At 42.6% G+C, this 24,542-nt stretch overlaps 1 protein-coding gene across 1 annotated transcript in view; it reads left to right on the top strand.

The window, feature by feature from the left end:
- Positions 1 to 269: 269 nt before the first annotated feature.
- LOC145401016 (EEIG family member 2) overlaps positions 270 to 24,542 on the top strand; it is a 296,457-nt gene continuing 272,184 nt past the window's right edge. The window contains exon 1 of the mRNA XM_080273387.1: positions 270 to 496. Within this exon, the coding sequence (XP_080129513.1) occupies positions 351 to 496 (146 nt within the window). The 5' untranslated portion in view covers positions 270 to 350. The remainder of the gene's footprint in view (positions 497 to 24,542) is intronic.

The following is a 24,542-nucleotide window of genomic DNA, read 5'->3' as shown; positions in this document are numbered from 1 at the left end:
AGTACAGTGTACATTACATCCAAAACCTGCCAAGTACTGTATTAGTTTCACCCCTTCATACATCTGTGCTTATCACCTGCCATACTGTTCCCAAAGTTGAGAATACCTGTACTGGTACATTATATGTATTGGTAAATAATTGGCTTTCCAAACTGTTGCCAAATCTTCCTTCTCCTGCCACACACTCTCAGAATTACTCACAGTCTGTCACATCCTGAGCAATAAACCACTTGCTTGTATCGCAGTCTCAAAGACCTAAACTGTCTTCTACCCATTCACCCTCAAAGACACTGAGCATCCCCAAGACACCTAGCCAGCGGGCGGCACCCCATCCGCCCGGGCCCGGCAAGATGAACGGGCTTATGGTGCGGAAGAAGAAGTACCGCTTCCAGGTGGAAGTGCGTGTGGAGGAGTTGCAGCATGTCCCCTTCGTCAATCAAGTTCTCTTTGCTAAAGTCAGACTCCTTGATGGTGGATTTACTGATCTCTCACCAAGGTAAGCTGTTGACTGTTGGTTAGTCTGAATGATTGTTGGTCCATAAGCTGCTGGTATTAGTTGTCAAATTGGCTTTTATTTTTGTTTATACTCTCTTGTGTTATGGAATAGTAATATACCAGGAGACAGGCATGATAGGGGTGTGCAAGCTGAAACTTAAAAAATACCATACTGTATTCATTTACACATATGGTATGTGAGCTAGGAGCAGGGCAGTGAAATGGCAGGGGACAGGGCGACATGGAGACGATTTGTTTGTGGCCACCCCATATGGGATTGGGGTGTCTGGCAATAGGTAGATAGATAGATAGTATAGAATTATACTACCGTAGTGTAGGTTACAGTAGCTGTCTGTCTAAAAATTTTTATGCAGTTCCATGGTGTAAAAAATATGTAATTTCAATAGACAGGCTATTTTTAATCATGCTGCATATTCTGGATACATGGAAATGGAGCATGTGAACTCAGCAAGTGAGCAAAAGTTAACTGGTGACCTGTGAATACTGTAGTTTACTGTACTTATAAGACGCCCTTTATACGGTAACAATATTTTCCCTGGATATGTAGTTAGATGTGTAGTTTTGTATGAATTTGCCAGCTGTGCCATTACTGTAAATTAGTATGGTACAACCAATTGATTTTATAAGGAGAAATTTGCTGTATATATATACTGTATGTGATTATGGTACCAGATTGCAGGAGTTGTAGGCTACAGTAAGATACGGACTGGTGTGAAAGAGAAAATAGTGTGAGGAGGGAGAGTGGTTGATCTTGCTTAGCCTACTTGAGGTAAGCAGTGAGTGAAAGGGTTAATGCATTACAGCTAAGATCGTCTCATTGTGGTGAAGGTGAGGTTCATGTACCTTAGCTTGTTTCACTCCAAACCATCTTGTACATAAGCTGGTTTCACCCCTTACCCTGATGTACATTAACTTGTTTCATCCCATAGCCTACCTTCATGTACATTAGCTTGTTTCACCCTGTACCTTCATGTACATAAGCTTGTTTCACCCCTTACCTTCATGTACAGTAGCTTGTTTCACCCCTTGTACATTAACTTGTTTCACCCGCTATCTGTCTTGACTGCAGAGAGAATAGAGTGCCTACCATAATAGGCCATGTTTACAGCAACCATTTTTTCTCGGACAGAAATGCATTGTTATAAAGTTATGCATGAGAGAGGTTTTGATGTGTTACTGTTATTGATCAGTGATGCAAACTGCTGCTTTTGATTGCAGCTTCAGGGCCTTAATCCCCCTGCATTTAGCCTGGGTTGTTCACACTGAGCATATGAGTACTATACTGTACTGAACAGTTGTTCAGTGTGATATGTGGGCTCCTATTCTTGTCAGTGAAGGAGGCTCCCTAGCCCTCTTTCATATGGTCAGTTATTTCTTTACCTTGGGTACAGTAACATGTTAGTTTCAAGGCGGATGTTGATTTGCAGGTGTGCATAATGAAATCTGGTTTCAAGTACTTTACCCAGGAGGGATATTGATGTTGACAATACTGTATATAAGTAATGTATACTGGTACCATAAAGAATTGTACCGTGTTTAATCATTGAAGACGAGTAATTATTCTCGGTTTTTTATTTTCCCCAGACCTGCAGTAAGGATACTGGCATATACACTGATTATTGGCATTAGGCAATATACAGACGCTATATACTGTATTATCCCCATCTCATGCAGCATCATACCCGTGGTTTTGGTTCTGCCGTACAGTATGTTCATACATGGTTTCCTCTGACTTTTAGCTATCTATCTATCTATCTATATATATATATATATATATATATATATATATATGTATGTATGTATGTATATCCATCCATCCATCCATCATCCAATCCTACATTGCCCCATGAGGAGCGTAGGAGCCCGGGGCTAGGCAGTTGGTCCTGACATTTAAGATGAGAGTGACAAACCTCACTCATCCCTGAGTGGTATTACGTGAGCAATAAACCCCAACCACCCCTTGAATATAAACCTCCACCGGCTCAATCCAATTGGAGCACAATAATTACCCACTAAACCACCAGGCGCCAAAATTTGGTTATATGGTTACCACCCAGCGTAGTAAATGGTTTCCTGGTGTACAGGAAACCATTTGGCTTGTCACTCAGTGTAGAGTCACCCATAGGCAGAAGGAAGAGGAAAGAATGAAGGAATGAAAGACAGAAGAGGGAGTGTAAAGTCACCCGTAGGCAGAAGGACGAGGAAAGAAAGATAGAAGAAGATGGAAGGAAAGAAGGATGGAGGAAAGGACAGGGCAGACATAATAGAAGATGATGGAAGGAAAGAAGGATGGAGGAGAGGACAGGGCAGACACCCGAGAACAGAACTACATTGAGTGGATGGTGAGCGTCCCCACCTACCACAATATATATATATATATATATATATATATATATATATATATATATATATATATATATATATATATATACTGGATACAAATCGGTATATGGAATAAAGCCAGCCGCTGAAATGCATTGGATAATAATTACAGAAGACTGTACATGTTTTCATGAAGAACTGTTTTATCTGTTGGAAACAGGAGCACTGATAGTAGTTAATCTCCCGTTTTCAAATACTGTAATGTGGTTACCATACGTCCATAGATAACTTCTCCGTTGTTGGCGTTTTCTTCACTTACCACCCTCCTTCACCCATAACGTTATTTACTGCAAACCTGATAATTGTGTGCAATTGTGCATCGTCTCCTCCCATTCTTTCTCCTCTCCCTGTCTGTCAGCTCACCGCAGGTCAAGGTCGTCTGGTGTATAGTGTGGCTTCACCTCTAACCTCTTCTCCCCTCACTTCACCCCACCTCTTGCCCTCTCGTATGACCTAATAATAATGATGTTAATAACAATGCAGTGCAACTCGTTTGAATGCTACACGTTTTATATTGCTTTTATTATTTGTTACACATGTGGGACGTAAAAATGTAAAGTGACTAGTTAAAATGTTAGTTGCTCAGTTTATTATGTTTGTTGGGTAGGCCTGACTGATTTTGACGTTCGTTTTGTATTGCCTCTTTTATTATGTTACACATTTGGGACAGAAAAATGTAAAGTGACTAGTTGAAAATGTGAGTTGCCCTGTTTAGTATGTTTGTCGGGTAGGCCTAGGCCATCTAATTTTGACGTTGGATATTTTGCTGGTACATAAAACCTCAGAATTATGTTCATTGAGCGATGTACGATTTAAATCCAACATTGTGGTGAACAATACATGTGTCAGCGAATGTTGTAAAATTGCTGCGTCAGCCCTAGTTGGTAGTGCTTAATACTGTCCACTTGGGCGTAAAATTACCTTCGCCATTATGTTGATGCCGAGTTGTAACAAAAGATTGACTCACGAACATAACCATAGCCACGAAAAATTGCAAGAACACAACTACAGCCACGAAGAATTGCTATGGAAGACAATAGAAACGTAGTACTGCTGATTCTGACGGAAAGTTAGCTGCAAAAGAACGAAAATTTCCCTCAAGGTGGACAAACTATCGCCGTGATCGTGATGAATTTCATCTTTATCGGTACTGGCAGGATTACCGTGGTCAGTGTTTTGCTTTTTGTTACCTCGATGAAGGTTTTTGAGTATCGGCTCCGAAAATTGTTCATGTCCTTGTTCCTGACGTCAGAGGATGTGGTATGTACTGCACACACTGGGTGCGTTCGTGTAGGTGAATCCATAATCGAGTAATTGACAGTTACACAAAGATTTTGGTTACGGCAGGTGGCGTGTTTATGAAATTGTTGTTTGCAACGTTAGAGTAATTGGATTTATTTGGCATTGAGATGGTCTAATTAGTGAGTTCGTTGTGGAAATTATTCTTGAAATTGTAATATGATCTGGATAAAATGGATGGAAGGCACAGGAAAGAGCGTTCATTATTTTTCTAACGTTCGAACTATCCCATTATTCATGTATAATCAGACGCATTAGATTACACTGTAAAGTTCTGTTTCCCTCCCATCCATGGTCTCTCCGAATCTGTTACATGTTGCAATCTGTCCTTTGTCGCACATATTATGATCACCAGGGTCCGTATTTGTGAATTCTCCTAAGCTGAGTTGGGATTGTTTATTGTTTGTCCTCTCCAGCACTACCAAGCACTTGGAAAATTAAATGTGTGAATGTTAACCCTCCCTCCCCCCCACAAAAAAAAAAAATAATAATAATAATCGTAAAGCAAAACTGTATAATAGTCGTGTTTGTGGAGACGTGAGAATACTGAACTAAAAACCAAAAGAAAAAAAATCGACAACTAGAACTGTGTGATAATCGTTAACTTGTGAAGAAATTGATTGTCTTGCAGAGTGGTTAGGATAAGTTATATATCCGACGCAAGCTCCATCCTCCGGTGCCTCAGTTTTTTCAACAAACTAAGTTGCACCAGGGCCGCCAACTAGGACTATAACCCTGCCAGTGATGTGTGATGTGATGCGTCCCCGGAGGCCAATCTGCCGGAACGGATATGGCCGAGTCAGGTCAAGGAGGGACGGAGGCCTGTGGAGAGGAAAGGCGGGGGAGGGGAGGAGAGGGTAGCGGCGCCTATACCTTCTGAACCGAGAGAGGCACAAGATGAACTTCACATGGTGTTGCATGAGAGAGAGAAGGGGGGGGGAGGGATAGCAGTGGTGAAGGTAACTATTGAATTAGATGCTATAAATAGTTCGACCTTCTGGCTATAGCCTACATATTATTAATGAGGAGGATGGGGCACATGGGAGTGGAAGTTCAAGCGTGACGTGTGAACTGTCTTTAAATATCAGCGATGCCATATATTATATACCTTACCAGTTTTTCATCATCCTTATACCACATCTTCAGTTTCTTTTTTTTTTTTTTTTTTTTCTTTTTTTTTTTTTTCATACGATAGCCGTTTTTGTTTCTCATGAGTTACGTAGGTACGGTACACAGACGATAGGTTCTTCATAAATGGTCTAGTCTTTATATGTTTGCTGTTAATAAAAAGACAGTATTTACGGAACTTAGAAATGTGTGTGTGTGTGTGTGTGTGTGTGAGAGAGAGAGAATGAAAATGAAAGTGGCCTGATTGTGCGAGGTAATGACAATTGTGTACGACGGGGAAAGTGTTTGCATGGTTGACAAGGGAGGCACAAAAGTGAGGAAAGAGAGAGAGAAAGATTAAGTCCGAGAGCCTTCTCGATGTTATCTAACTTCAGTACAGTTTTACTTAGAGATACTTCCCGAAACTATTGAAAGGAGTTAGCTATTGTTCTCATTAGCTTTACCAGTAGGGGGCTCCCTGAAGCTAAGTAAAATTGACTGGTGATAGCAAGAATATACAGTAATTTTAATAAGTTGTCATAAAGAACATATGTTGATTAAAGTTTTCGAGTTGAACGTGGGTGTAACATTAGGCTGAGTGCAAGTGTGACTGAAGAAACTTTGAGTTATGTGAGACAAACCTAAATGGGATTAGTTAAATTTTTGTGTGATATGTGACAGGAAACTGAATGGGATTAGTTGTGAAAATTTGGAGTGATATGTGAAAGAAAAACTGAATGGGATTAGTTATGTGAGAAGTTTGAGTGATACCGGTACTATGTCAACTTTTTGAGTGATGATATGGGGAAGAAAACTGAATGGGATTAGTTGGGTGAGAAGTTTGGGTGAGATTGTCTGAAAGGAGGTTGAGAGAGAGACTAAGGGGAAAATGTTTGACAGTGTGAATGAAGTATTAGTGAAACTGAGGGATTTGAGGTCGTGAAGAGTGTTTGGAGTGAGTGCGAAGTAGATGTTTGTGTGAACAGGGAGTGTGTGTGTTGAGTGGTTATTATGAGAGAGGGGGAGGAAATTAAGAACTAGCCAGAGAGTGAGAAAGAGAATGATTTATGGGAAATAGACCAGCAATTCGAGTGAGATATGATACAGTATTGCCTTTTAAATATCGATATACTATATAGATAAGTTGATTGACTCTGTGTGTGTGTGTGTGTGTGTGTGTGTGTGTGTGTGTGTGTGTGTGTGTGTGTGTGTGTCACCGCCTCACTCAAACAATGGTACCTTGAGAAAAGTATGGAGTTCACCCCATTTCCTCTCTCTCTCTCTCTCTCTCTCTCTCTCTCTCTCGTTGCACATTTGCATTTGTTATTTTTCCCTTATTACGGTACGCATTCTTGTTTTCTGTCACCGTGCATTTACGTTTTTCCCCTCTCTTCGTTACGCTTTCTCATTTTCTTCAGTGTCACGCACATAACTTCGTCTTTTTTTCTCCCCTTCTCTTTATGTATATTCCCGTACTCATCCTTCATGGTCCTTGCTTTTCCTCTTACGGCTTCCATCCTCTTCCTGTTTATTTTTATATTTTTTGGCCCACCACTTCCGCTTAGTCATAACTTCTGCTTACTCTGTCTACCACCGTATATCCGCCGCGGCTATCTATCTCCATTTCCCCCCGTCCACGTGTTCACTTATTAGTCTTACCTGTATTCGTGTATAGTATCTGCTTTCCCGTCGGCACTTATAGCTTCTTATTAGGCTACTGTATCCACCCCAACATCCATCCGTGCATTCATCAGCTCTGTCATTGAATCCTTCCATCATTAATCCATCATCCATGTGTCTGTCATCTGTCAACCGTCCAGCCATGTGTCCTTTCATCGTTCACCCATCCTCCTCTCTGTCATCCAATTGTCACTTTTCCATTCATCATCCATACATCAGTCATATTCTTCCCCTCCATTTGTATCTATCGACCTATCCCCCCCCCCCCGCCATTCATCTGTATCCAACTATCTCCAAACCATTCTCCATCCGTCTCTCTGTCGACCTGCCCCTCATCCCTTTCCATCCATCTGTCTATCCACCTTTCCCCATCTCCATCCATCTGTCTATCCACCTTTCCCCATCTCCATCCATCTGTCTATCCACCTATCCCCATCCACTCTTCATCTGTATGTATCCACCTATCCCCTATCCATCCATCTGTCTATCCACCCATAATCCATCGGTCTGTCCACCTGTTCCCCATCCATCCTTCATCCTAATCCGTTGCGCATCCTCCTTGTTGGTAAAGCCTCTTGTATTGTTTCCCTGGCCAGTCTTGCATCCAGCCCTAGCGTTGCTTAGGCTAATTTCACCCTCTCTCTCTAATGGGCTAACTTCTACATTTCACGCCACAACTTCTAATGACTTTGGGTTACCGTGTGTGTGTGTGTGTGTGTGTGTGTGTGTGTGTGTGTGTCTCTCTCTCTCTCTCTCTCTCTCTCTCTCTCTCTCTGTATGTTTGTTTATTTGTTTATATGTATGCATGTTATATGCTGCAGGTGAGATTTATGTATGAGAATTGTGCAGATGCGTCTTGATAGGTGGCAGGGAAATGCATGTGTGTGTGTGTGTGTGTGTGTGTGTGTGTTTGGCTACCTGTTGTGACTAGCTTATTCCACGCTATTGTCAAGGCTTCTTTGCACGGTTCCTCGCACGCACACATAATAGATTTCACAGACGGATATTTTCACATCCTTTTCCGTCATTGTTACTTTCTCTCTCTCTCTCTCTCTCTCTCTCTCTCTCTCTCTCTCTCTCTCTCTCACACACACACACACACACACACACACACACACACACACACACACACACACACACACACACACACACACACACACGTATCCATGGTCCATTTAAGCTCTCCTCAGGGATGTTGTGGGGGCGGACCTTTAAATGCCTCTCAGCTCAGTACACCTGCACTCTTACACACACACACACACACACACACACACACACACACACACACACACACACTCGCCCGCGCTTGCATTGACGATAAGCCGTGTGTGTGTGGGTGGGTGGGTGGGTTTCTCCTTCGTATTCTCCGTGTCAGTCTTGTTTTTTGTTCTGTAATATGGGTCAGTTTCAGTGCCGTCAGATAATCATATGAGAAAAAATATTATATCTTGGTACCTGCTAAGGAAGTGGTATAATTAGATGAAAAAACAATCTCGGCCCGACTTGAACCCTTCTCTTTATAATCCATAGCTACTGCATAACACTTTTGCTTTAAATGTATTTGTGCCTAGTTTGCATAGGGTCCTTTGTTACTAGTGTCCGGAATAATTATGTACATGCTGTATCCTGTCTTATTTCCTGTTACAGTGCCCTTTATGTCATTCATTTGTCCATCCTGTGTGTGTGGGTGTTATGAAATGCCCTTTGGTCTTTCATTAACTTTCCTTGTGAGGTTGAGAGGAAGTATTGTATCATCTTATCTTACTTATCTTGTGTGCCTTGAGTGTCGGATGCAAAACGTGGGTAACAGAAATATGTGCCGTTACCTTACTCATTGTGTATTGCGACTGCATATGACGGATTCAGCTCTCTTCAGTTCTGTATTTTTTTTCCCCTCAACACCAGACGATTTTATTCAGCTTTTGGGAGACTTAATAAAAGAGCTATAAACTGTCGTCATTAACCTCTTCAGTACGATTATGAACATACCTGTACTAAAATTATTCGTGTTATGGCCAGGGGATTTCAGTCGACTCAGGGAAGACCTCTCATAGGGAAAGACATATGTATATTTGTGCCCTGTTGATGCTGCAGTTAGAACCTGTCGAGGCCGTCAGTGCTATCCTAAATGTTGGCTTGTACGGTTCTTTTACTGTATTCTTCACTGAGGTACTGTATACTTGTGTGTGTGGGTGGGTGTGTGTATATATCTTTCTGGCTCTGCCTGTGTGTGTGTGTGTGTGTATACCTTTCTGGCTTTGCCCGTGTGTGTGTGTGTGTGTGTGTGTGTGTGTGTGTGTGTGTGTGTGTGTGTGTGTGTTTGAGGGCAGCTGTCGTTGGTTGTAGATTAGTGGCATCCGGACCTGCCATTGACTTGTTCTGGGTCCGGGCTGGCAGTTAGGCAGGCAGAGAGGGGGGAAGGGGAAGTGGTGGGTGGAGAGCGAGGTGTGGTAGAAGGAAGGCCTGGTATTAGTGGAGGAGGGGTGGATGGGGAAGGGTGGAAGGAAGGTAGGTGTGGTGCTGGGGGGTGGATGGGGAGATGTGAATCGTGTGGTGGTGGGGGGATGGATGGGGAGTTGTGGAAGAAAGTCGTGGTAGTAGGGGGGGTTTGAGCTAGACTAAGTGTGGTGGACGGAAGATGTAGTAGTGGTGGAGGGTTTAAAGGTTGATATGGTGGAAGGACTGTTGTGTGTGTGGGGCGGGGGGGTAGAGTGTCGTGTAGTGCCTCAGAAGGAAAGTACCGGTATAGTGGTAGGTAAATTGAATGGATGGAGAGGAAGGTGTGAATGTGTAGGTAGAGAATGAAATTCGTGATCGTTATGTGGGTGGAGGCTGATGGATTGAGAGAGAGAGAGAGAGAGAGAGAGAGAGAGAGAGAGAGAATGATAGATGAGGGAGATGTGGTGGAGGAAAAATGTGGTAGTCGTGAATAAATTGAGTGTTTGGAGAGGAAGGCGAAATAGTCGATGGAGTAGTCTGGGCTCGTAGTGGTAAACGGAAGATAAGTTGGATGGGTAGGTGGTGGGTGGGTGGGTGAGGTGTGGTTGAAGGAAAGTGTGATGGTAATGTGGGGAGAGGGAGAAGTGTGGTAGTGAGTTGATGGATGGATGGGGAGGGATGGCAGATAGTTGGCAGGGTGCATGGAAGGTATGTAGGGTTAGGATGTGTGACAGGTGGTACAGATGGTGGCCAATGAAGGTGGTTGTTGGTGGTTGTCAGAGTGGGTGTGGGATGACGGTTAAAGAGGGTGGGTGGGCGGGAGGTGATGTGTTGGACAGAGTGAATGATGTGGCTGGTGGGTGGGTGGCAGGCAGGGTGCGGTACAAGGGTGAGGAGGGACGGTTAGAAGAAGCAGAAAAAGGGGAATGAGTGGTGCCTAAACTGAAGAGAGAAGGCTAGAATTAAAATAAACATGAAAAAGGGAATGGGTCGTGGCGAGTGTGATGAGAGAGAGAGAGAGAGAGCATAAAAAGCGAAATGAGTGGTGCTTAGAGCTGAAAAGGGGAGGCTAGATTAGGGTGTATGTGACTGGATGGTGCCCGGGGTGAAGAAAAGATGTGAGAGGATAAACATAGGAACTAGAATGTAAATATGAATAATGAGGGACTTAGTGACGTAAATTGCGGTGTGTGTGTGTGTGTGTGTGTGTGTGTGTGTGTGTGTGTGTGTGTGTGTGTGTGTGTGTGTGTGTGTAAGTGAGAGAGAGAGAGAGAGTGAGGTGGGGGGGGGAATGAGAGGGATAGAGAACAGAAGACGACCTTGACTTAGGTTCCAGCACCCCCTGTGTTCCGTTACTGTCTTATCAGTCTCCTCGCCTTACCTCCCTTTCGCCTCCTCCTCTTACCTCCCTTTCGCCTCCTCCTCTTACCTCCCTTTCTCCACCTCCTCTTACCTCCCTTTCGCCTCCTCCTCTTACCTCCCTTTCTCCACCTCCTCTTACCTCCCTTTCGCCTCCTCCTCTTACCTCCCTTTCTCCACCTCCTCGTCTTACACCCCCCTCTCCACCTCATCCGCGCACCTCCCATTGTTCATCTTTTCTCCTTTCCCCACCATCCCCCATATTTTCTTTAGTGAGCTTGATTTTTTTCTCTCTCTCCTCACCCTCAGTCATTTGTTACCGTACTTCCCTTTCTATATTTGCCTCGTCCATTTTGTCATCCCTTCCAACTCTCCAAACCTTCTTCTTCTTTTCAGTTTTCCCCCTAACCCTCTCCTTTTTCAGCTGTCTCCCTCCTTCCCCTTTTCAACTCTCCCAACCTTCTTTCCCTTTTCAGCACTCCCTACCGTCTCTCCTTTTTCACCTCTCCCTCCCTCCTTTTTTTCAACTTTCCCTCCCTCCCTCCTTGTATTAACTCTACCCCCCCTCCTCCCTTTTTTCAACTCTCTCTCCCTCTCTCCTTTCCATTTCAACTCTTTCTCCATGCTTTTTCCATTTCAACTCTTTCTCCTTGCTTTCTCTTTCAACTCTCCCTCCCTCCCTCTTTTTTTTTTTTTTTTTTTTTTTTTTTTTTTTTTGACTATCCCAACCTTCTCCCCTTCTTTAACTCTCCCCACCCCCTCTTTTTTTCAATTCGTTCTCCCCTTTTTCATCTCCCTCCCGTTTCTCATCCACCCCAACCTTGTCAGCTCCCTTGGGCCCTTCCCTCCCTTTTCAGCTCCCGGCTCCTCCCTCTCGTCCTTCACGTGTCGATTTTTCAGTCATTTATTCCTTCTCATTTCCCCATGACCCTCAGCATTTACTCCGGTTTCTCCACGTACGGTTATCCAGTGTCACGTCCTTCCCATATCTTTTATCATAGTGATTTCTTGTTCCACTTAGCCCCGTATTCTCTGCAGCTCTTCCTTAGCGATTTTTTTTTTTTTTTTTTTTTTTGGGGGGGGATATGGCTGGTTAATATCCTTCTGTTTGTTATTTATGCTGAGTATGGCATTATTAGAATGATTTATGTACTGTAGAAGAGTACAGTAGTGTCATAAACAAAAGTTGCTTAGGAAAAGTTGTTTGGAAACTTCATTAAACGACGAGAATAACTGCCCTTAAGCACCTTTCTGTCGACGAATTGTTCCATTTCATTCTTGTTATTTACAGGCTGTTAATCAGCTTGAGAGAGGCATTTCGAATTTGGGGGGGGGGGATTAGGTATAGCCTCCATTAACCTTTCTCTACTAGACAGCCTTCTTAGTGTGAATAATATTAAGCGTTAGTTGCAAAAACGAAGTAAAACGTGCATCATAGGACTCAAGGGATCAAATATTTCTTGTATCGCCAGGTCCTCTCATTGTGATAATACCTCATGACTTTTTTTTTTTTTTAATCTGTTTGTACCCTAATTGTGCAACCCCAATTTCTTCTTCGTGTGTCTTTTTAGTACAGTGTGGCTTTGTTGTCAGTCGCTTTAAATTGGTCTTAGAAAAACTTAAAAATGGATTGAAAAGCTATAGCCGTCATTAACATCTACCATCCAGTGGGGTATCATAAGCTGAAGTAAACCATGAGGCAGCAACAACAGGAATTTAATATAAAAGTTGTCCAGGAGTTCAAGGGGTTATATAATTCTCTCTTCCCATCCCAACCTTTACTTAATTTAGCTTACCGTACCTTGATCTTAAACTTAACATTTACCTTACCGTACCTAACGTAATCTAACATCACCTTACCTGACCTTTACCTTACTTTACCCTACGTGTACCTCTATCTTTCCTTCCCTTCCCTTCCCTTTATTTACCTCTATATGCCTTTACCTTACTTTACCTTTACCTTACCCTACCATACCATACCTTACCTTGCCTTAGCACACTGGTCACTACAGCACTTCCCCTCTTCTCAAAACCTGACCTTCAACCCGTCCTCGCATCCCACATTTGCTTCCTTATCTCCTTGTATATGACTCACGTTTGCTCTGGCTTATCTAATCGGTGTGTCCTCTTGCTTTGTTCACGGCTAGTATTTGTTTATTTGACTGATAATAATACGTGAAATCGGTCTTAGTACGTTCGCTATCTAAGATGCAAGGATTAGTTCTGTTATTTATCAGGAATGTGTCATACTGTTCAAGTCTTCGTTGTACAGGTGTTCGTTTATCTGGAAGCTTTTAATTGAGGTGTTGTGTTTCCTGTTATCTGCTTAAGGTATGAACGGTTTGTGATAAGGGTCTTAGTACTGAAGGAGGATTTTTTTATTTGAAGAATTTATAGTTTACCTAACCTTGTTTGTTACTACGTTAACCAGCGATTCATACCCCCAGGAAACAATATCTTGTAGTTCATTATATAAACCTGTTATGAATTATACATGGGAACTTGCAGGGGCACCCGGCGTTGCCCGGGTAAAACCCTGTGATCGTTCATTCCGCCATTGCCTGGAAAGTTGGATGGCCACTACCCCTTTGGGAGATGATCACCAAGTGTCTCATTTTACCCACTGAGCCTTTGTCTCTCTTTTTCCAGGGATACATTTCCTATGACCCTGTTATCCTTCTGTCTGCCCTGCCCACCTCGCCAGTCCGTCCATCCATCCGGCCCGTTTTTAGCTTGTAATCATGATATGGTTGTTGAAGTAAAAATTCTGCGGTATTTGGCTATCATGTTGCCACCTTGTTGACTTGATTATTATTAATTAGTTCTAATCATGGCCATCAAAGGCTCCACTTTAGCAGCTGTAATGCACGCATCTAAATTCGTCGTTAAAAGTTACACCTGTTAGTTGTTTAGAGAGTTCTGAAGTTCTGTATACATCCCCCTCAATTTTCACAGACACACAGACAACTTTATATATAAAAATATATATATATATATATATATATATATATATATATATATATATATATATATATATATATATATATACACACACACACATGTATAATGGGTAGGCCTGGCTTAGTTTTACCTTGGGAGCCAGTAGTTTAGCTTGAATGGTTAGAATACCGGTACTTGTGAATGTTAACAAGGTTATAATATTAAGTGGAGAAGGAATTAGGCCACGTCCTATTGAGCAACTGATGAAACTGTGATAATTACCTAATGTCAAATGGACGACCGTAACTCAGGTAATTAACTATGATTAGTCCTTTGTTAATGGTGGAATGTGGTAATGATCGGGCTGATGCGGTATGTAATTCAGTGGTGGATCAGTGGCAATGGTTTGTGGAGGTGTAGTGAAAATGTAAGTGGCAGGATTGAAAATGGTGTTTTGTGATTAACTGATACGGTACCGTAGTCAGTCAGTAAAAAAGTCGCTGCATGATAGTATTGTGATACCAGCTGTAACGTGCGGAAGCGAAGGTTGGACCTTGTTGTCAGAGAGAAGCATGTGGAGTTGCACGGAGAGACAGACAGACAAATTAGGAAATGAAGGAGCGTTGTGGTGTGAATGTGTATGTGGTAGAAGGGGTAAGGAGAAATACATTGAGGTGGTTTGGCCATGTGGAGAATATGGAGAGCGAGAGACTAACGAGGATAGTGTATGTGAGCGAGGTGGAAGGGGGGAGAGGGAGGGGGAAGCCGAGGATGAAATGGAGGGACGGAGTGGAGAGGTATATGAGAGAGAAGGGTGTGAACTGGGGGGAGGGCAGCGAAATGACAGGGGATAGGGCGACATGGAGGCGGTTTGTTTGTGGCCAGCCCTTACAGGATTAAGGCGTTTGGCAATAGATGGGTTGATAGACCGTCCTTCTTGTGACATGTGTGTTAAATTATCACAACTTATTTTCGTATGAGGTTTAACTGGTGCTGTAAGTTGAGGCAGGTGGCCGATTAACTTCACACATAGCATTGCATCTTCAGTACACAGTTTCTTTAGGATTTGCTGTTGACTTAATAGCAACACCGACGGACAAAAATTATGTGTTACAACGGGAACTTACTGTACATTAGACACACACACACACACACACACACACACACACACACACACACACACACACACACACACACACACACAGACACACACACACACACACACACACACACACACACACACACACACAGGGGGGGGAGGAGGTGTTGGCAATGTTGTGAATGAAAAAATGGTGATGATTTGGGTGATCCAGGTGTGGGCTATATTGTGGTGACGCAGATGGCGCCAGATGGAAGAGATTGTGGTGACTTGAGTGTTGTAATGACGCCCCGCACTGACCATGTGGTGTTGGAGTGACGCCTGTTTTAGTTAACCCCTTCACTGCGATGATATTATATTGTTACTACCAGACGATTTTATTTGACTTTGGACAGGCTTACAGAACTTGAGATTTAGAGACAGCTTTGTTGAACCCCTTTACTAAAAGATGTCCCTCAAGAGTTGAATACAGTCGCCTGGAATTAGCACGAATTAACCTGCCATTTCATGCAGGGGCTAAAAGAATGTTTTGTGTATTAGGTAGGTACGGTATCATTGTAGAGTATGCTTGTCTGTGAGCCAATTGTTGTGTTAGTTACTTTACTGTAAACCATTATTACGTGACACAGTAACTGCTTTATACCTGTATCGTGAAAGACTGGGTATTTTAAAACCATTCTTAGGCTATACGAGGACTCACCTTACGCCTACCGGCACCTGTACCCAGTTATTATTTGTCTCTGGAGACTGTTGTTTTTGCTGGCATTATTATTACTCTTGCCTCAGAGTCTTGCAATGATTTCAGGAGAACCGAAGACTGCGCAAGGAATCTGAAGAGCCCTTATGTGTCCTGGCATGGGCCATTACTAATAGGAAAAAAAAAAGTCCAAATCTCCCCAGTGGCGTCAGGGTAAGGAACATTAGCAGACACATGAGTTCTTCGACACCTTTATCAGATCTCTTATTGATGTTACACAAGAGGTTACCTTAAGGTCTTCTGATCTTGTTTATATTACACGTACCTTACCACATGTTGAAGCTTCCTTATTGTGGTACACTGTAAGGATACATAACTAATTATTATTCTGGCCTCAGAGTCTTGCAATGATTCCAGCAGAACTGGAGACTGCGTAAGGAATCTGAAGGGTCCAGATTATCTGTCCTGGCATGAACCTTTGCTGATACAAAAAAAAAAAAAAAAAAAAAAATCCAAATCTCCCCAATGGGGTCAAGGTCACTAAGAAAGTAGGTGGAGACTAGAGACTGTCTGTGGGATAGTTACCGGTACAGAGTTCTGGTAGTTATTCTCGCCTTTTAAGTCTCGCAACAATTCCAGGAGAACCGGAGACCGCACAAGGAATCTGAAGAGTCCAGGTTATGTGTCCTGGCATGGGCTATTGCTGATAGGGAAAAAAATCCAAAACTATCCGTTGGGGTCAAGATCATTGTAAGAAAATAGCAGACATGCTTTCTTCGACACCTTTGTCTTCAGATCAGTTGTTGATGTTACACAAGAAATTACCTTAGGGTCTTCGGATCTTGTGTATTTTACACATACCTTACAACATGGTAAAGCTTACTTATTGTAGCTACACAGTAAAAGTATATAATTAATTTCCTACTATTACACAGGTGGAGACTATTGTTTTTGCTGGTATTATTCCCGCATCAGAGATTCGCAGTGATTCCAGGAGATCCAGAGACTGCGCAAGGAATCTGAACGGCCCAGGTTATGTGTCCTGGCATGGGCAATTGCTGATATATAGAAAAAACTAAATCTCCCCAATTGGGTCAAGGTCATTGTAAGAAATATTAGACACATGCGTGCTTCAGCGTCTTGGTTGTCAGATTCCTTGTTGGTTTTCAGATCTTGTTTATATTACACGTACCACATGGCAGAGTATCTTTATTGTGGCCACACAGTGAGAGTTTGTAGCAGATTATTATTATTCTGGCCTCAGCCTTGCGGCGCTTTCAGGAGAGCGGGAGGTTGTGCAAGGAATCTGAAGGGCCCAGGTTATGTGTCCTGGCATTGACCCTTGATAGAAAAAAAATAAATTCATAACTTACCAATGGGGTGAAGGTCACTAAGAAACAGTAGGTCTTGGTGGAGACCAGTGACTGTCCGTAGGACAGTTACAGAGTTCTAGTTATTATTATTACATATCTAATATTATTATCATCATTATTATTGTTATTGGTGTTGTTGTTATTATTATTATTATTATTGTTATTATTATTGCTGTTAGTAGTAGTAGTTGTAATATGTAATTCTTACACCGTGGAAGTGATCTTTCGCAACCATTATACAGTAGGCCTGCGTGAAACCACCATGCCAATTATCAGGCCACAGTCACCAGCCATGACGACCGCCACCATCACAGGCCATCACCCCTTACTTTAACGTCCACCCACCGTCACAACTCTTACCTGTCTACCACATGACATACCACCACAATTGCCTCGTGAGTTTCGCCAGTGCGTTCCTCCACAGTTGCCTAAGGCAGTATATCACACGATATACGAGTGCTCCTGGTACAACTACAACTGCTACCTCTTGTACTATTACACCAGCACCCTCACAGTCCTAATTTGACAGACTTCATATATATACCGGTATATCATATTCTAGTGGTAATCTGTTGTAATCTATTGCTACAGCACGTCATTCAGTTTGGAGAGAGGCGTCAGCTTTAGGCCAGCTTGGAGTAAACAGGATATAATGTTGCCTACAGTGCTTGTGGCTCTGAGTAGGGGGGAACTGTTGAACGTTTTCCCCAGTACGCTTAGCCGTGAACAACGTAGCAAGTCCTGTCTCCACCACGCCCACCAGCCACCGAAACCCACAGACTTATACCCTAACCACTTATCACGAACACCTCATTCATTTCTCAGAAGCCCATTACCGCTAATATAAACATTACCACAGCAGGTGCTAGTCATTGAGGTTGTATTCTTGTTGCCATTACAGACTTCGGGTCACGTTTTTCTTAGTGATTCAAAGTTGTGTGTGTGTGTGTGTGTGTGTGTATATAATACATGGGGATTAAAGGGTGTAGTATGCATAATAAATCGTTGAGGAAGAGGTGTTACGGTCTCTAGTGCCACCTAGAATACGGTCCTTGAATCCACAACTTTCCCAAACCTCCATCACCACCACCATACCGCAGTTCCCTATTACCACGGCGATAGCAGCTACGGTACTCAACACCCTTACCACGACTTCTTAGCCTACTAGGGCTCGTATTCTCGTGGGTTAAGGAGGGTTCCTGACATATCTTCTGTAGTGATTTATTTTTTTGGATATAGTTGGCTAATATACTTTTTGTACATTATTTATGCAGAGTATGGCGATATTAGATGGATACAAGAACCACAGAAAAGGACGGCATTGTGTAATAAGCAAAATAAATTGCTTAGGATGAAGTATTAGGGAGCTTCCTTACGCAATGAGAATATGCGACCAAGTCTAGCTACTTACTTTAACTTCCACAGCACAGTTGCTCAATATTTTACGAAGAATGTGCTTATTACTTGGATTATAATCCTTTCACCTTAACTTGGACTAGAGTTTCGACCACGTAGTTCATTGGCAGAAAAATCCAGTGCAACGACTCTACATCCTGTCCACAGCACTTCGTTATACAGTCTTCACAATTCAGTTGTAATCTCTTTTGCAACGAAGCAGTATTCAAAATGGAGTGATTGTGATTCCAGGCCATGTTAAAGGAGTATAAAACTGGCTTAGATTTCTCATAGGACTTACTGACACTAATAAGTGACTCAATATACCTATCACTAGTACTGTACTACCCATTGGCCACAGCTTCCGACCATATCCACTATCATATGCCACAACCACTCCATAACCACCGCAATAGCCATGCTGCTTACATTACAATTCACCACACCGTACCATAACACCACCACACACCACCACTACCATTCACCCACACAGTACCATACCCCAGGCACACACTCCTACCACTACCTCTGTCCACACCTTTCCTGCACCACACCACAGCTATTCATCATCACTACATTAGGTGCACTACAGCTATTTCCCACTTACACTACTACGCGCCATCATAACCATTCACCCACACTGCCACAGCCATTCACTACACACCATACTCACCACACTACCACAGCCATACACCCCACCCCACCACAGCCTTTCAACACACTTCGATCACAGCGGGTCCCGTCATGAGGAGGCCAACAGGAAAGGGTAGGGTGATCGGGAAACCACACGTGTTGGGTAACCTTTCCTAGTGCACCCGGACTGGGACTTACCACGCTGGGCTATATCGGGCTGCCCGGGATCTATTCTCGCCACATTAGAGTCTGCCACTTCGTACTTACTGGTTCTCCCCGACAAGGAGAGTATGTTTTCACCCCTGTTTGTTTGTTTGTCTTTTAACAAGATTACTCAAAAGCTAAAAGAGATTTGAACCATATTTGGTGGGTAGATAGGCCATGTCCCAGGGAACAGTCGATTAACTTTTGGGTCCGATCCAGATCGTATTACCTATTCTGGATCCGGAAAACACTTTTTTGCGAAACCCTGATCAGTGATGAGAAACCCTAACTCATTATGAAGAGTGATTTGGAAATTACGTTGCCCTTGCCGTAGAGATGAGCTCCAGTGAGTGCCCCTCTAGTTTATTCCTGTTTATTTTACATTAGGCCTATTGTTTCCTTATATGTTATTTATTTTAGAAGCCTTTCATTATTTCACGATGTTTCTTTATGTGTTAGTTGTCTTGGGAGCCTGGTAGTACCTCCTCCTAATTTACGTTATTGTTTCCTTGTAAGTTATGTACCTTAGAAGCCTTTCGTTGTTTCATCTTGTTTCTTTATATTACTTATCTTGTTATTCTCTTTATTTCACGCTGATATTATCTTGTGTTGTTTAGCTATGTAATCTGTCGGTACTAAGATAGCATAATTAAAATATATGAGTATAGCAGGGTGTAGCTAGTATAAACGAGGCATAGAGTATTACTGTGGAAGATGTATTAGAATTAGAGGTTTTAGAAAGTCCCCTAGGTTGGCGAGTATACGGGTCTTGGCCTCCTCTACACATGGGTGCGTAATCTCAGTGCAGTCGGACAGTTCGCAGAGCTTGCACAGGGTATTTCACCTCAGTGTTCACGTATGTCATTTGTATATTTATTATTGGCTTAGTTGCACCAGTGACATGCAATAGCATATTAATTCCTTTAGCCAGAGGCGTGCCGTATCAGTATTTTTAAAAGTGCTCTTGCAGCCTTCAGACTTTTTTTTTTTTTTTTTAATTTCTCTCTAGGGGAAACGTCTCGTGAGGGTTTTGAAGTTTAGGCCTATATCTGACCTCTCTACAGCAAATCGTAAATCTGTATGTCGAGAAACAAAATTGTCTGAAAATAGCAAGAATGAATTAAGCAATACGCCATGGGACAGAACAGGTTAAGGTGTAAACATGGCAAACTAGAGAGCACTCAGCACACTCCTCCGCCAACGGCAGAAAATTGTATTTGCTGTTGTCATTATCTTTCTTACCAAACAAAATTACTCTTACACATAGGCAGTGGATTGTCCGGTCGTAGTCTGCTGTACCCTTGCAAGTTTCACTGCCATGTTATACAATCTGAGAGAGCGCATTGCCTTACAGCGTCAAGAAGATGTGTGATTTCCTGCATCCGTTCCCTGTTCTACCTCAAAATTTAATAAAATGTTCCTTGACCCAGTGTATCCTTATTGACTGAATATCACTAAAATCCGACAACAGCTTTTTGAGATCTTTTACGCAGACACAGACATACACTGGTGAATGTATAACCTCCAGTTTTGTTGGCAGAGTTAATGTATTGCTGAGGAATTCGTGTTGGGAAATTTGCTCCGGCCACGATAATACGGTCCAATTTTATGTCGCCTTTCCCGCGGGTGTGAAGAAGGGGAGAAGGCCGGGTGAAGGGAATGCTTGTGACCTCTTTGCACCATCACTTCACAGGATTTTATTCTACCACTTCAGTCCGTTTATTTTTTTTTTTTACTTCATTATTATTTGAAGAAGATATAATTGGAGAGGTTAAAATGTAGCCTTCCTTCATCCCCTCCCAGCAAGATCTCCACAAAAGTGAATATTATTGTGAAGTGGGATAACGATCAGCTCAGCAATGCGTCATCGGATTCAAGCAAGTTTACCAGTACAAGGATCACTGTCGGGTGGAAGAAAAGAAAAGGAAAAAAAATAATTGATATAGAATTTAGTATTGGTTCTTGCTTAGTTATCGGTATTGTTTTTCCTCTGTCAACTGACGTAATTTAATTATTGTAGACCACAGTTTTTTTTTATCTTTGTGTGTGTGTGAGAGAGAGAGAGGGAGAGGGAGAGAGAGAGGTATTTTTGTGGCCAAAGGTAAAATGTTTGCGTTGAAATCTTGCCGCAGCTTCGTTTTCCCGGACTTTTCATCATTACGTCATTTTTTCCCTCCTTCATTTTTTTTCGTCTCCCACCTTGTAATATCCTTGTCTAATTCCGTCCCTGTTGCTCATTATTAAGCAAAAGTTCCATAAAACTCTCTTTCCCCCCTCCCCCCCTCTCTCTCTCTCTAAGTTTAATTTAATTTTCCTTTTTTTAATGAGAAGTCATCTGTTTTTTGTTTTTTTTTATGAGTTGTAATGTCCCTTCCACTCCCTCCGTGTTGCTCTCTCTCTCTCTCTCTCTCTCTCTCTCTCTCTCTCTCTCTCTCTCTCTCTCTCTCTCTCATATTTTTTTATTCTAATTATCCCCTCCCCATTTTAATACGTATTCTTAACCTTTTTTTTTTAATCATGGTATCTCTTCGCCTTTCTTGTCGTCACATCTCCTCTCTCACATTTTCTGGATCCCCCTTCCATCCACACCTCTATCGATCGTCTTTCTATCATTCCTTCCTTCCATCACTTCATTTTACCATTTTTCGTCCCCTCTTTCTTTACTTACTGTTTTTCAGTTTTTTTTTTTTTTTTACACCCGTCATACCTCCTTTTTGTTTACCTTTCATCACCCCCTTCCTTCCTTCCTTCCTTCCATCTTTTCTTCTTTCATTTCACCCTTCCTTCTTTCCTTCCTCCCTTCCTTGCTTTTTTCTTTCCATTCACATTCCTTTCCATCCTTTCTCCCTCCCTTCCTTCCTTCCTTCCTCGTCCTTCCCTCCTTCCTTCCTCTCACCCTTCCGTTCTCTCTTCCTTCCCTCCCTTCGTCCTTCTTCCTTCCTTCCGTCTCTTCATCCTTCCCACCTTCCATCCTCCCTTCCTCCTCTTCATCTTTCCTCCCTTCCCTCCTCACTCCCTTCCCTCCTTCCTTCCTTCTGTTCATCCTTCTTACCTTCCCTCCTTCCTTCCTTCTGTTCATCCTTCTTACCTTCCCTCCTTCCTTCCTTCTGTTCATCCTTCTTACCTTCCCTCCTTTCTTCCTTCACTGGCCCTAATACGTTCCTCACACCCTTAAACCTTTGCCTGTCTTCCCTTGGTGCCCGTCCCTTCTCACCACCCCCTCCACCCCATCACTCACCTCGACCTCTTTACACTTCTACACTGTATCATCTTAATAGCTCTTTCTCATCCTCTCTCTGTCATCTCTTTTACACACTTCTCTTTAGATTCATATTATTTTTTTTCCTTTCTTTTTATTTCCTACCCTGCCTGGTTTTCATGGAACTAGGGAACGTTTCGAAGACCTTTACGTCCATGTAGTCTGTGTGTGTGCGTGTGTGTGTGTGTGTGTGTGTGTGTGTGTGTGTGTGTGTGTGTATACATATAGATAAACTTTTTTGGCAGTGTATGTTACAAGAATACTGATGTGGGTGGAGAGAGGAAGAAATGTGTGTGTGTGTATGTGTGTGTGTGTGTAGGTTTATTTGCGTGGGTTTAATGAATGTGTGGAAAGGGAGACTTAATGAATTTTCTCGCGTCATGAGTGTGTGGGAGGAAAGACGATAAGTGTGTGTTTGTGCGGGGGTGTCAGTGTAGTTGTGATACATGTAGCTGTAGAAGGAGAGAGTGATGAATGTGTGTGTGTGTGTGTGTGTGTGTGTGTGTGTGTGTGTGTGTGTGTGAGAGAGAGAGAGAGAGAGAGAGAGAGAGTGAAAGTGCGTGTCAGAGAGAGAGAGAGAGAGAGATGGAGATGAAAGTGTGTGTCAGAGAGAGAGAGAGAGATGAAAATGTGTATCAGAGAGAGAGATGAAAGTGTGTGTCAGAGAGAGAGAGATGAAAGTGTGTGTCAGAGAGAGAGACTGATGAGTGTGTGTGTGTGTGTGTGTGTGTGTGTGTGTGGCGGGGGCGTCGTCTTGATGGGGGGGGGGGTTGAGCTGACTGGGGGCGGACGGGCCTGAATCGATATGTTCGGGTTCTGAGCGAAATGTTGGTAGTGGTGGTGGTGGAAATGTTGGTAGTGGGGAAAATGTTGGTAGTTGGGAAAAATATTACTTGACAACCTTGGTGTTTGGGTGATGTTGGCAGCAGATTGGTTGATGTTGGTAGGGGAATTCTGGTAGTAGTGGTGATGTTGGTAGTTATGGAAGTTTGCTGGGAATGTTGGTTGTTGTGGGGGCACGGTATTGCTAGGGAATGTTGGTAGTTGGGGAAATTTGGGGTGGAGAATGTTGGTAATGGTGGTAGGTAATGTTGGTAGTTTGGTGAAATTTTGAGTGAAGAATGTTGGTAGTTGAAGCATGTTGGTAATGTTGGTAGTTTGGTGAAATTTTGAGTGAAGAATGTTGGTAGTTGGAAAATGTTGGTAATGGTTGTAGATAATGTTGGTAGTTTGGGAAAATTTTCGGTGAAGAATGTTGGTAGTTGGAGAATGTTGGTAATGGTGTTAATGTTGGTAGTTTGGGGAAATTTTGAGTGAAGAATGTTGGTAGTTAGAGAATGTTGGTAATGGCAGTAGGTAATGTTGGTAGTTTGGGGAAATTTTGAGTGAAGAATGTTGGTAGTTGGAGAATGTTGGTAATGGTCGTAGATAATGTTGGTAGTTTGGGAAAATTTTGGGCGACGAATGTTGGTAGTTGGAAAATGTTGGTAATGGTGGTAGATATTGATTTTTCTTAATGGTTGGGAATTTTCATAGTTTGTGACGTGTGGGGAATGTTGGTAGTTTCGGGAAGGGATTGAGTTGGAATGTTGATAGATATCATATGTTAGAAATAATTGGTTAAGGAATGTTGGTAGTTGGGGCATGTTGGAAGTGTTGGTAGTTGGGGTATGTTGGAAGTGTTGGTAATTGGAGTATGTTGGAAGTGTTGGTAGTTGGAGTATGTTGGAAGTGTTGGTAATTGGAGTATGTTGGAAGTGTTGGTAATTGGAGTATGTTGGAAGTGTTGGTAATTGGAGTATGTTGGAAGTGTTGGTAGTTGGAGTATGTTGGAAGTGTTGGTAATTGGAGTATGTTGGAAGTGTTGGTAATTGGAGTATGTTGGAAGTGTTGGTTGAAAGTGCTGGTAGTTGGGGCGTGTTGGTACCTAATTGGGGAAGTATTGTTCAGGAATTTTAGTGATAGGGGAAATTAATGTTAGGAAGTGTTGCAAGTTGGGGAATTACTGTATAGGGTATGTCTCTTAACGCTGGTAGTGAAAAGACTTGGGTGATATATTTGGTGTGTAACTGACGTGGGTGATGGACAGGATATTAACAGATTAGGCTGAGAATTGTTGGTGGTTGTGGTAGTGGAATGTTGATAGTTATAGGAGAGAGA

The sequence above is a fragment of the Coenobita brevimanus genome, chromosome 54, assembly GCF_032717465.1.
Source record: "Coenobita brevimanus isolate Jiangsu-jjx chromosome 54, ASM3271746v2, whole genome shotgun sequence".
Taxonomy (NCBI): Eukaryota; Metazoa; Arthropoda; class Malacostraca; order Decapoda; family Coenobitidae; genus Coenobita; species Coenobita brevimanus.
Note: the sequence above shows the minus strand (reverse complement) of the source record. Positions and strands in the feature narration are given on the sequence as shown.